Below are 13,593 nucleotides of genomic sequence, written 5' to 3' on the forward strand. Positions count from 1 at the left end.
TTTTACATACTGTGACTAAATTCTAAGATTGAAGAAGAGCAAACTATTTGGGAAGTGTCTTGTTTCACATTCCTTCATTAGCTTCCTCCTTAAGACAGCTTAAGATCAAATCACTGTCACCTCAAATCACTGTCACTCCATGCAAGAACTGTGGGAACTGACAGCTATAAACCACCCACTCACACAACACACTGCTTTGCATATTATTTCCTTACTACTTACATAATTTATTGTAACATATTCCTTTTCTTTTCTCATGGCTGTCAAATCCCTGTTCAATCAGTAAGGGCTAAATTCTGCGTTAAATGACACAGCTTCAAGATAGGTAAATTATGACCTCGGGCTACACTCTTTTTTTCTTGCCCCGGCAGCTGGGACTTCTCTGAAGCGGTGTCCCTTTCCACCAGGCTGATCTTGAAGATGGGGGGTTCTCTGCGAATCTCTGCAGAGTGGCTTTAAAAGGGGCCAGAGCCAGACAGTGTTGTAGACACAGCAAGGTCTAAATAGGAAACTGTATTGCTTACAAGTCATCTTTTAGTTTCAAAATGTGGTGAAACATTTCCAGATCCCCTTCCTTGAATTAGCCCAGCAACTCCCTCTTTTATTGGGTCCACGCTTCAGCTAAGAGTCTTCAGATGAAAGCTGCAGTGGGGACTCCAGTCTCGCGGACACCCTCAGCCTGAACATTTTTTGTTAAGTGCTGCCTCCTGGCGGCAGCCTTTGGCATGACACCTTCCCAGCCCGTTGGAGACCACTTTCTTTAATTTGGGATCTGGAAGCTGATGCAACAGCTTCCCTGAGGGGGCGGAGAGCTGAGGTGCCCTTCCGGGAGACCCCTCTCCTGGCTCCAAGCTGGCGCCGCTCCCTCCCCTCCCCCATGGGGCTTTGCGGTCCAGAGTCCCTTCAGAGTTTCAGCCGAGAGCGTCTCGGGGCCGGAGGCGGGGTTGCCAGGGTTCGGGGCCCTCGCCCAGACCCGTCGGGGCCGCCAGCTCGTGCTGGATTGGGAGGGAGGGAAGAGGAAGCTGAGCGTTCCCGGGGCGGAGGACGCATCTAAGGGTATCCACGGTCATTTTCATTTGCCAAGGGCGGGCGCAGCTGTGCCTGAGCGAGGACAGGACTGGGGAGTGGGTTGCGGGGCCTCTCGGTTCTGAGACCATTGCGATTTTCGTCTACACCCATCACAACCCCCCCTCACCTAGAGTTTCCCGGAGCCTGGGGAGGGGCAGAGGCCGCTTGGCCAGGTGGAGGGAGTGACGGGATCCGGGCGAGACGGGGTTCTGATCTCCCAGGGCAGAGCCCGCCTCGGCCTCCGCAGCCAGACCTAGACTTCGGGGGCTACCGAGCTCTCCAGAGGGGCTTTGGGGACAGGCGGTGGCTGGGTCGGAGTTGGAAAGGCGAGAACTTCCGGCTGCAGACACGGAATCCGTGGTCGAGAGAAAGAGGGAAATAACTGGGAAACCGCGGGACGACGTCGGGGGCCGGGCTGGGAGATCTAGGCTGGGGCAGGGGGTGGGGGACGACGGAGGGAGCAGGGGGCAAAGGTGAACGCTGCGCTGGGCGGGGGCAGGGAGGCCACGCGGAGCGGGGAGGATTGCAGCGGAGGGGGGTGTTCTGGGAAGAGTTCACGCAGCAGGGTTTGCGGTTCCCCCTTCCTCGAACCCACCTGCATTTGTGTGAACCTGAGCGCTCGCCACCCTCTGCCTTCGCCACCTCTGCCCTTTCATCCCTTCGCACCTTGCTCTTGACGCACCCAGACTGGTCACCCGAGCCCGAGCCCGGGTGTGCGGCCACAGCAGCTTCCGATCCGGAGAAGTCGAGCTAGATGAGGGGCCTTTTGTTTTGTTTTTCTATTAATGAAGCAGAAAGTCCCTTTCAAACCATTCCAGGCCTCCGGGTAAAACTGAAACTCTACTCTTCCCTTCCCTTCAACCCCTTCTCTCTAAAAAGAATAAATAACCCCAAATACTCAGTTGTTTGGGAGCCAGAGCAGCAGCGAAGTGGGCCTGTGGGCAAGTTCATGGCAAAACTGGAGCCCAACCGGGAAATTACTTTAGGAGAAAGGGCATTGCTCATTCATTTATTCTTTGGGCAAACATTTTTATTTTTATTTTTTTGGACGGTCTACACGTCCTGCACTGGGAATAGAAGTAAGTAAAGCTCTGGTGGTTCTGCATTCTAGTGGGGGAGGTGACAAACCAATATATTCCAGGTGGTAGTCAGTGCCTTTGAGGAAAAGTCTGACTTGGTGAGAAGGATGGTGATTGGGAAGAAATTAGTTTTCAGAGACTCCTCAGGAAGGGTCTCTCATAAGTGGCTTGGAGCACAGAGCTGAATGGAGGGCGCGAGGGAATGAACAGTATCAGTGGGGAGGAATGTTCCAGGCAGTGGGAACAGTACCTGCAAAAGCCCTGAGATGGGAGGGAGCATGATTGTATGGCCAACAGCCAGGAGGCTGGTGTGGCTGGAGTGGAGGGAGGGGGAGCAGAGACCAGGGCCCACAGGGGCAGCTCTAGGGTTGTCTTCGTAGGACTTCACTCATTTACAACTTGGACCTGAGCCCAGAGTGGGATTAAGGGGCGGGCCAGCTGGGCAAGCAGCCTGGTCTAAAAGGGCACTAAATTATCCTTGGAGTAATTCAGACATTTGGAGCCAATGAACTCTGATTTGTCTGTGTCTCTTGGTGAATTGTAAGTTGGCTCCCCTCCACTGACAGAATCCTTGACCACTGCTGACCTAGGCCACCTGTCTCTGGAATAATTCTGCAACACGCAGGTACAGACAAACTGCAGGGTTAGCCCCTAGACCAGCCAGCTGATATTGCCTAAAGGCAGTGGTCACAGCTGGAATTCTGAAAATGCACCACACTGTAAAGTGCCACTCCCTGAGATTTATGTTATTGTCTACATTTAAAATGACTTGATATGCCTCCAAGAACCGGTCTGCTTCAGTAAATTTCACTTGTAATGAAGTCTTGAGATAAGCTCTTTGATTTGAGTAGAAAGAATGAGGCTTATGGATTTTAGTCTTTATTCTGAGAAAACGGGTATTCAATCAATAGATATTTAAATAATCCTGACTTGAGGGGGGTACCCACTCATAATCTTGCAGGGTGCCAGGGCTTGCTCTGGTCCACTTGCCCACCTCTTACCTGGCAACACACATATCACCTGAAGCAGTTGGGGACCTGAGATGTGAACCGGCTCGCCTAGCGTTCCCACGTGTGCATGGCTCTGCCTACCCCCACCCCCACGGGCCTTCTTTGGCACCAGTTGCCTTACAGGGAGACTGAAATGGCACTGAGGCTCTTGAGATAGGACCATAGAGTGTCAGCGCCCTCCCCATGGATCCTATGCCCTCCCCAGGGCCGCGGATAGTATGTAAGTAGGAGATGAACAGGGCATGGAATGAGGGGGGAGGAGCATTGTAAAGCTCAGCCAGAGAGCACCGCAGAGCCTAGATCACTGGGAGAACTTGAGAGCTCAGTGAATGTAAGACAACCAGGAAGTTCAGGGACTGAAGTAGCGGAGAGGAGGGGCTGAGGCTCTGAGTAGACAAGGTGCCCGGAGGCGGCCTGGCGTTGAGGTCCTCTGGGTCTGAACCGGCAATCCCAGCTCCAAGCCGTCCCCTCGCCCCTCCCCGCTGCCGGCCAGAGTCACACATGTGTTTTCCTGTTTTCCATTTCGGTCCCCGTCGTCACCCTCTGCCTTTTCTGCTCCTCAGAGTCAACGTCTAGCTGCTGGAGCTCAAGCCTCACCCCGGGTTCCCCTTCCCGCACCTGCCCCTCCTCCCGAGCGCTGGTAGCTCCTCCTCCTCGCACCTGCCCTAAGGTCCCAGGACAGGTAAGAGATGGGAGAGGAGGGACAATGGGCGAGAGGGGACATGCTGGAGGATGGAGTGAGTCCTGAGATTTGGCTGAACCGGGAGACCCTAGAGTGTCTTGTTTCTTAGCCCTCGCCCTCCCCAGGCAGAGCCTCTGCCCAGAGACTTCAGCCGTTCTACGTTAGTGGAAACCCCTGGCCACAGAAGTAAACAATTTCTATCTTTCTTGCCCCCCCCCCCACCTTTTAAGGGACTGTCATAGCCATAGTGAAATATAGGAAAACAAATGGAGAATTGGGGAGGGAGGAGCTGAGTTTCCATCTTGGGGAGATGGGGGGATCCAGCCGGAGCAGAGTGCGTCTGTTTTCTGTTTCTGTTGTTAGGGGAGGCGGCACAGCCTGGCTGGAGCCAGGAAGGCAGGACTGGGTGTCTCGGGGAGAAAGCATCTTTTCACCTTAGCTCCCTGAGCTTGACTGAGGAACCAAAACCCTGACATATGCACTGGTTCCTGGAGGAAGAGTGTTTTGGTTTTGTCATTCACGGGTGGGGTCCAGGCAAGGGGCTTCACTGGCTGTTGTGCCCAGCACTGCCTGCTGGGGGCCCTGCTCTCTGGGTTCCCTGTATCTGAAACTTCTCCTATAGGAAGAGTGTGTTGTCCTGAAATCTCCACTAGGACCTCAGAGATGAATGTGCCTCACATGGCAAAGACACGGGGTGCTGAGCATCAGGAATGCTGTTATTCTCTGGGGTTCCAGGCTCTGCAAGGTTCTCTTGTAAAGCCTGGGGTGGGAGAGCACTTCAGGAGAGTCCCAGGCTGCCTGATTGGTGGACGCAATGAACCTGAGAGCTGCGATCTCTGGGAGGACTGTGAGTCACCAAGGACAGTGCCTTCTGGCCACGGAGCTCGTGCTGGACAGTGACTGAGAAAAGAGGGGGCATCCTTCTCTGAAGGACTGGGTCCTCTGTCCAGTTTAGACAGGCTAGGAAGGTGATTCCTCGTGAATAGCACTTCCTGGGGAGACCACTAGGGTGTGCTGTTTTCTGGAGTGTGCCATTCACCCCCTAGTTTCTCTCTGTTTCACCCAGGGTTTCTGTCTCCAGATTCCATGATGAGGATTTCACATTTCAGATACCACCAGCCAGGAACTAAACCCTCTGTCCATACCCTCACACTTCCCCATCCTCTGTCGCTCCTTCACTCCTTTTTCCTTTATCCCATTAGGACACACAGTCCCCTTGGTGCCAGGGAATTTGATCTTAAAAAGCCTGGCCTGATGATGTGTTTCCAGTGTTTTTGTTTGCTTTAGAAGTGGGCACCCTGGCAATAGCAGCACTGCCAAGAGGACTGGTAATTGCCTCTCATCCCTGCAAAGGGATGAGCTAGGGGAGGAGCAGCCAGGAAGGAGAGGGCCTTTAGCTGACAAAGGCAGAGGGAGTTCTTTCAATCTAATCACCTCCTCACCCAGGTAATTCATTAGGGAGCCATCTGAAGTGCTTTCTTGCCTAGGAGGAGGGCTAGAGACTGGACAGGTCGGGAGGGGGTGGGGAAATTGGAGAGAGAGCACAGATCTCGGTCTTTGCTGGCCAGTCTTCCTGCCTCTCTGGCTACTTTGGTATCAGGACAGGTGACTTAGTGTCTGCCTAAGGGGCAGCTGGGGGGATTAAGTGAGATAAGGCATGTAGGTGTTTAGCAGTGTGTCTGGCTTGGGTAAGTGCTTGATAAGTGACAGCTGTTATTATAGGAACATTTAGAGGGGAGCTGGGAGAAAAAGGACAGGCTTCTGGATGGATTTCAATGTATTCGTTGAGGGTGCCTTGGGAGACGCTTGATCTCTGGGAAGGAGGACACCAAGATCCGTGTCTGGGTTAAAAAAAAAAAAAATTAAGGAACTAGAATGGGAGGCTGTAGGGTTAGCGATAAGCTCCCTCCCCCAAGGGCTTTTTAGATCTTTATTCTCTGGTAGAGGAATAACCAAAGAGTGTTTGAAAGGGCATGAGAAAGGATAAGAAGTTGGATTTCAGAATGAGTAGTTTACTTCTGTTGGTAAAAGAAACCCAGAATATTTAAGTACACTCTAACAACAGAATTTATGATTTCCCCTAAATGCTCAAGTTCCATTGTCTGTTCTGCGCCAGTTCAGCATAACTCAGTGAAATCTTATTTCCCCATATTTTTAGGAAATTGGAGTAGGTTTGTATTCAGGGGGGTGTTTATGGGAATTTAGGCTCCCTCCAAAGGTCTGGCTGAGATGGAAGGGCATGCAATCGGGGTGCAGATGCGGCCAGAGAGTGGAGTCTCATTTCTCCATTGTTTCCTTGGAAGCAGCTCGAGGCTCAGCCTTGGGGTCACGGAGGCAGCTTAGGGCAGCACCCCTCACTCTGTGTGGGGAAGTGGGCAGAGTTCTCTAGGACGTCAGATCACGAGTTGCAGGACTGTACTGACACTTCCTCTCATCTCTGCCTGTGAACAAGCCTGTGTGTCACAATGTGCAACCTTCCTGCCTTTCTTGTTTGGGGTGAGAGGGAAGTGGGGCTAAGGTGGGGCCTGGAGGACAGAGGGAGAATGGGCTGTGCATTCTTTCTCAGCCGCAGCCCTGTGCTCAGCTACTTTGCTCGGGGACAGCTTCCCCAGGGTTGCAGCAACTGCACCCAGCTGACTGTCCGGTCCTTTCTTCTGGCCCCCAGTCCTGGAGCAGAGCTGACAAAGGAGATTCCTGAGAGAGCGCCTTCTTATCGCAGAAAGTGCTGAGCCCAGGGCTCCTAGCCTTCCCCTTGCAGATGTGAAGGGCGAGTGAACCTTGGACCCAGACAATTGCTTAATGCCCCTCTCCCCCTCCTTCTCTCCCTCCCTCCCTCCGCCCTTCTTGACTTCTTGATTTGACTTAAATCCATAAGCATTTGCCTGACCTTTCCTTTTTACTACTGGCTGCAAGGCAGGAGCACTCAGACCACAGTTCCTGGAAGCTGCTTCTCTGTGTGGCCACTGCTGCCGCCGGCCACAGGGAACCTGCTTCCCACCCAGGTCCAGGGAGTGAGTGTGCTTCCCACCCTCCCCCTCAGCCCCTCTCATCTTGCCCACTCTCCTTTTGCTGCTCTGCAGTGTCCAGTCGCTGCCCACTTGCTTGGCCAGCTCAGCCTGTCTTCCTCTTAGTGTCTCCTGCTCTGGAATGCCCAGCATCTGCTACTCTGCTTCAGCTGTTTCTTCCTGGGCTTTGATGCTGTTTCTCCAGCAGCAGCTCCTGGGTGGGGAGTGGTCATTAGCCACCTGCAATCATCACGAGGTTGGGCTGTATGTTTGGGTCACTGTTCTCTCATCCCTACTTTTTTTTTGTCTTTTCAGGGCCTGCACCTGAGGCATACAGAGGTTCCCAGTCTAGGGGTTGAATTGGAGCTACAGCTGCCAGCCTGCACCACAGCCCCAGCAATGCCAGATCCTTAACCCACTGAGCGAGGCCAGGGATTGAACCTACATCCTCATGGAGCCACAGTGGGAACTCCTCTCATCTCTGCTTTTTTTGGGTGATGCAACTCTGTGGGGATTTGATGGCTGGAGGCCTCAATACTAGGGGCTGGGAGAGGTATCTGGGAAAGGAAATCAATGGAAAGAGAAGGGCCTGTCTTCTTCTTGGGTGATGCTGGGCTGCTTGGGCTGTGCTGGGGCTGAAGAGTTCTGCTAGGGGTTCTTAAGGGATGCGTCCTGAGCTGGGGGGTGGTTGTGATTTTTCAGCAGGAGATCTCCGAAGCCTTGAGGTTTGTCACAGCTTGGGTCCCTGGGGGAAAAGGGTGGTGTTGTGAGGAGAACCCACAGATTAGCTGCTTACAAGTTTGGTTCCCAAGGTTGCAGCTCATCACTGGTGACAGGTGAGACTGAAATGGGAGGGAAGGCAGACTTTTGGGGGCTGAGGCTGAAAAACACAAGCTCAAATCACGCTTACACCTGGGAACTGCCAAATGGCTCTTGTTCCCCTCTCCAGGGGCCTCAGATAGAACCAGGATTTAGTCTGTCTCTTCTGTAGATCAGATGGGCAGCAGCAGCCGAATGATGAGAAGCACAGGTATTTTCTCTCTGGGGCGTGAGTGCTTCCCCTTTAAGAATCCGGGTAGGGTTGTTTTTTGCTGAGCCAGTTAGAGAAGAAGTTCATGGGAGGTGGGAGGCGAGAGAGGTCTCTGAAATGGTGGGGAGTGGGGGAGTTGCCCCTACTGGCCCCTGTGAGAGACTTCTCTGCCCTTGGCAATCTGCTCTATATCTTCACCTTTCTTCCTTAGAGGGCAATGCCAGGAAGCTGCTGAAGGCTTTCTTCTCCTCCTCCGCCATGGTTGACGGCATGAAGTATGAGGTGGCCTCCCAGCACGAGAGGGACGCCTCCCCTTTGGCCGAGGAGGCCGGCCCCCGGTCCGAGCAGGTAAAGCTGAAGAAGGAGATCTCACTGCTGAACGGCGTGTGCCTGATTGTGGGGGAACATGATTGGCTCGGGCATCTTCGTCTCCCCCAAGGCGTGCTCATATACAGCGCCTCCTTCGGCCTCTCCCTGGTCATCTGGGCCGTCGGGGGCCTCTTCTCTGTCTTCGGGGCCCTTTGTTATGCGGAACTGGGCACCACCATTAAGAAGTCTGGGGCCAGCTACGCCTACATCCTCGAGGCCTTCGGGGGACTCCTTGCCTTCATCCGACTCTGGACCTCCCTCCTCATCATCGAGCCCACCAGCCAGGCCGTCATTGCCATCACCTTTGCCAACTACGTGGTGCAGCCCTTCTTTCCCAGCTGCTTCGCCCCCTACGCTGCCGACCGCCTGCTGGCTGCTGCCTGCATCTGTAAGTGGGGCCGGGGCCGGGGGCGGGGCTGGGGCCGGGGGCGGGGCGGGGCGGTGTGTGGAGCGGGTCGCGGGTGGGGTGGTGGGCAGAGGCCCGATGTGACTCGGATCAGCCAATAAGAATGAGACGGAAAGGAATGCCTCTGACAAACACTTTTTTCTTGTTGTTAAGTTAATGTATGCTAAGTGTGAAAATGTAGCCGGCGTCTAAGTGTCAAAAAATCCATTCTCCCAGCTTCCCAGGGTAAACATCATTAGCACGCTCTGCCCTTCCTGATTTTTTATTTTTCCTTCAGGAGGTGGAGTTTTGTTCTCTTTTATAAAAGATCGGGATCATAGTACACATATAATTCTACAGTTTTCTTTTCTTCCCCCAGAATTTTTGAGTGATGTTCTTTTCTACTTATAGATCTACTTTAAAAAATGCATTATTCAGAGTTCCCGTCGTGGCTCAGTGTTTAATGAATCCGACTAGGAACCATGAAGTTGCGGGTTCGATCCCTGGCCTCGCTCAGTGAGTTAAGGATCCTGCATTGCTTTGAACTGTGGTGTAGGTCGAAGATGGGGCTGGGATCTGGCGTTGCTGTGGCTGTGGTATAGGTCGGCAGCTGTAGCTCCAATTCGACCCCTAGCCCAGGAACCTCCATGTGCTTCTGGTGCGGCCCTAAAAAGACAGAAAAAAAAAAAAAGAAAAAAAAAAGCTTTATGTTGTTCCATGTTAATTTTAACAATGCATTTATTTAACTCATCAGATCTCTGTTAATGCCCATTTAGTTGGTTCCAGCTTTTCAGTCTTACAGATAATGCTCCAGTGAATATCCTATTGCATTTGCATGAGTTTTTCTGTGATTCTTTTTGGGCTGCACCTGCTGCATGTGGAAGCTCCCAGGCCAGGGATCAAACCTGTGCCGCAGTTGTGGCTTGTGCCACATCTGCAGCAATGCCAGATCCTCGACCCACTGTGTCACAAGGGGACTTTCTAGATTCTTTCTTTTAAAATTTATTTTATTGAAGTATAGTTGATTTACAATATTGCGTTAGTTTTAGGTGTACAGCACAGTGATGTATATATAATTTTCCTTTTCAGGATTTCCCTTGTGGCCCACATTCTTTTCCCATATAGGTTATTACAAAATATTGAGTGGAGTGCCCTGTGCTATATAGTACATCCTTGTTGTTTATTTTATATATAGTAGTGTGAATATCTAATCCCAGCCTCCTAATTTATCCCTCTTCCCACTCTCTTTTCTCTTTTGGTAACCATTAGTTTGTTTTCTATATCTGTGAATCTCTTTCTGTGTTGTAAATTAAGCTCATTTTTTAAAAAAATATTCCTGTGGTTATTTGTCTTTCTCCGTCTGGCTTCCTAGACAGATAATCTCTAGATCCATCGATGTTGCTGCAAGTGGCATTATCTCATTCTTTTTTATGGCTGAGTAATATTCCATTGTATATATGTACCACATCTTCCTTATCCATTCCTCTGTTGATGGACATTTAGGTTGTTTCCATGTCTTGGCTCTTGTAAATAGTGCTGCAGTGAACATTGGCATGTAGGTATCTTTTTGAATTATGGTTTTCTTGGGATAGATGCCCAGGAGTGGGATTGCTGGATTGTATAGTAATTCTATTTTAGTTTTTTGAGGACCCTCCATACTGTTTGCCATAGTGGCTGCACCAATTGACATTCTCTGTGGGCTAGATTCTTAAAACTGTCTTTTCAGAAGTTCCCTTTGTGGCTCAGTGGTTAATGAATCCGACTAGGAACCATGAGGTTGTGGGTTCAATTCCTGGCCTTGCTCAGTGGGTTAAGGATCTGATGTTGCCATGAGCTGTGGTGTAAGTTGCAGACGTGGCTCGGATCCCACATTGCTGTGGCTCTGGTTGTAGGCTGACAGCAACAGCTCTGATTAGACCCCTAGCCTGGGAACCTTCATGTGGCGCGAGTGCAGCTCTAGAAATACAAAACAAAACAAAACAAACCTGTCTTTTCAATCTACCTTGGCCTTTTCTCTGGCTCATAAATAAAATATTGTTTTAAAATACAAAACAAAAGCAAAACAAACCTGTCTTTTCAATCTACCTTGGCTTTTTCTCTGGTTCATAAATAAAATATTGTTTAAATCTATACATTCAGCCAAGCCATCTTGGAGGGTACCAGGAGACTGGTCCTCTGGCAGTCCCATCCCTTAGCTGCCTCTGTTCTGGAAAAGTGCCCTCCCACCGTGGGAGACCCTGGGACCTTGGCCACCCCTACCCCCAGCTGTGGTAAAGCTCAGAGGTCCTGTCAATTGAAGGGCCGCAGCAGCAGCAGCCGCCACGTGGGGCGCAGGCATTTTGTAACAAGTACAAGTGCTTGCCGAGTCAGCCCTCTCAAGCAGCCTCATGTGCTCTTTCCTTTCGGTTTCTTCACTGCCCCGTTTTGCTCTCAGCCTTCTCTCCAGCCTCCCTCTTTGGGCTGTTGTGCCGAGAGCCTGCTGTCCTCTGTGGGCTGCTCCCAGGTGTCGTGTTTGGGTTCAGACTCATGTCTGTGTATGAGGCTGTTTGTCGTGCTGGCCACAGTTAAGAAAGTGCGGAAGGGGCAACTGCCTTGTGTTGCAAGAGGGAGGTTTTCCCTTGAAATCTTTTTTTTTTTTTGTCTTTTTGCTATTTCTCGGGCCGCTCCCGAGGCATATGGAGGTTCCCAGGCTAGGGGTCCAATAGGAGCTGTAGCCACTGGCCTAAGCCAGAGCCACAGCAACGCTGGAGCTGAGCCGCCTCTGCAACCTACACCACAGCCCACGGCAACGCCGATTGTTAACCCACTGAGCAAGGGCAGGGACCGAACCCACAACCTCATGGTTCCTAGTGGGATTCGTTAACCACTGCGCCACGACGGGAACTCCTCCCTTGAAATCTTAACTGTGATCTCTGTAGTTTCTCTGGCATCGTTTACAGATCATCTGGTAGATTGGCTTACTGATGAAACTAATTTTAGGATCCTGTTGGTCTTGGGGTCCCCTCAGGTGTGTGTCCTGTTACATACCTTGTGTAGAATAAGGATTATTCCATCAATGAGTAGAATTTCCAAGATGGCTGCATCCCTTTAAGCACCAGAATTCTATCTTAGCCATCTTTTTGGAATCTCTTCCAAACCAGTGATCTGTCTGCATGCCCTCAAAACTTGACATTTTTGGGGGTGACTGAGGGTCACTACTATACCATATCAAATCTTCTATGACTGGGGCCTTTCCTGGCCACCAGCGTGGGGATGAATGATTGCTTCCTCAGTGGCCTGAGAGTGCCGGCCTGGCTTCAGTGTCTCACGTTTTCTTCTTTCATGATTGTGATGTGTGTCTTTCCAACACCTGTTGTTCCTTTTTTTTTTTTTTTTTTTGGTCCTTTTAGGGGCTGCACCTGGGTCACATGGAGGTTCCCAGGCTAGGGGTCGAATCAGAGTTGCAGCTGCTTATGTATGCCACAGCCACAGCAATGTCAGATCCGAGCCACGTCTGCGACCTCTGCCATGGCTTGAGGCAATGCCAGATCCTTAACCCACTGAGCAAGGCCAGGGATCAAACCTGCATCCTCATGGATACTAGTTGGGTTCTTAACCCACTGAGCCACAAGGGGAACTCCTATTGTTCCTTGATTCTGGCATTGTGCTTGCCTTCATCAGTCTTTTAAATTTGCTGCTTCTTCTAACTTGGGAATAGAGACGTGCTCAAACTCCTCCTGTGCATCCAAGTACACACACACACATAAATGCACCCTTCTAAGAATACCTGCAGAGTAGGCACTGTTGTGCTTAGTCTGTAGAGCTCTCTAGTTAATAAAAGACAGAGTTTTGCACCTGAATTTAAGGCATATATTTGAGACAACTCTGGTAGAGTGAAAAGAATATCAGATTTGTGTTTGAGGAGTTCCCTTCGTGGCTCAGTGGTAATGAATGAGACTAACGTCCATGAGGATGTGGGTTCAATCCCTGGCCACATCCAGTGGGTTAAGCATCTGGCATTGCCGTGAGCTGTGGTATAGGTCACAGATGCGGCTCTGATCCGGATCTGGTGTGGCTTGGCCCACAGCTGTAGCTCTGATTCGACCCCTAGTCTGGGAGCTTTCGTATCCTGCAGGAGAGGCCATTAAAAAAAAAAAAAATTTGTGTTGAGGCTGGGCTCAATAGCTGCGTGACCTTAGCCAAGGGATAAGGACTGTTTATTTCCAGGCTGCTCTGAGCATGAAACGAGAATCATTGAAAACTATAAATCATGACTCAAGTGTAAGGTATTGATGATTATGATGTTTCAAATTGCTCTGTCTTGGTTGCTTATAGGACTGTGTTCTATCTGTAATAATCTTCAGAGGGACATAGAGATCTGGAAGAAAGTTCAGAAGGTCAACGGAGATTGTAAATAAGAATTTAGGGACATATGATTCATGAGTTTTCTTCCTTCAGCTCTTGTTTACTGAGTGCCCAGGACAAGCCATGCCAAGACATTCCGTCCAAATAGCACCTGGGCAGTATTAGCTCATTTGTTGAACTGTAATCACTTGCGAGAAAACCAAGAAGTAGGGAAAGGAAAAGACCTGCAAGGAGCCAGGGAAGAGGCAGCCTAGGACCAAGTGAGATGACTTTCTTGTGGGGGGGAGCAGCTAGGAAGGGCTCACAAGGACCATGGTACCTGGACTAAATTTTTTTTTTTAGGGCTGCACCTGCGGCATGTGTAGGTTCCCAGGCTAGGGGTCCAGTCAGAGCTACAGCTGCCAGCCTACACCACAGCCACAGCAACATCAAATCCGAGCCTTGTCTTTGACCTACACCACAGCTCACGGCAACGCTGGATCCTTAACCCACTGAGCAAGGCCAGGGATCGAACCTGCAACCTCATGGTTCCTAGTCGGATTTGTTTCCACTGTGCCATGATGGGAACTCCTGGACTGAATTTTGAATAGATGCCTAGCGGTCTCCTCAGACACTTTGCAC

General features: G+C 50.9%; 1 protein-coding gene across 7 annotated transcripts in view; it reads left to right on the forward strand.

Annotated features, from left to right (window-relative positions):
* The first annotated feature begins 3,543 nt into the window (after window positions 1-3,543).
* The window catches only part of SLC7A7 (solute carrier family 7 member 7), a 36,634-nt gene continuing 26,584 nt past the window's right edge, over window positions 3,544-13,593 (forward strand). For 2 of the 7 annotated variants that reach the window (XM_047796011.1, XM_047796010.1), the window contains exons 1-3: window positions 7,578-7,680; window positions 7,794-7,874; window positions 8,086-8,631. In XM_047796011.1, the coding sequence (XP_047651967.1) occupies window positions 7,841-7,874; window positions 8,086-8,631 (580 nt within the window). In that variant the 5' untranslated portion in view covers window positions 7,578-7,680; window positions 7,794-7,840. Of the gene's footprint in view, window positions 3,840-6,713; window positions 6,851-7,546; window positions 7,681-7,793; window positions 7,875-8,085; window positions 8,632-13,593 lie in introns of those variants that run through there. The other 5 variants (XM_047796005.1, XM_047796007.1, XM_047796008.1 and 2 more) reach the window with 5 other exon arrangements.

This window comes from Phacochoerus africanus, chromosome 9 (assembly GCF_016906955.1).
Source record: "Phacochoerus africanus isolate WHEZ1 chromosome 9, ROS_Pafr_v1, whole genome shotgun sequence".
NCBI lineage: Eukaryota > Metazoa > Chordata > Mammalia > Artiodactyla > Suidae > Phacochoerus > Phacochoerus africanus.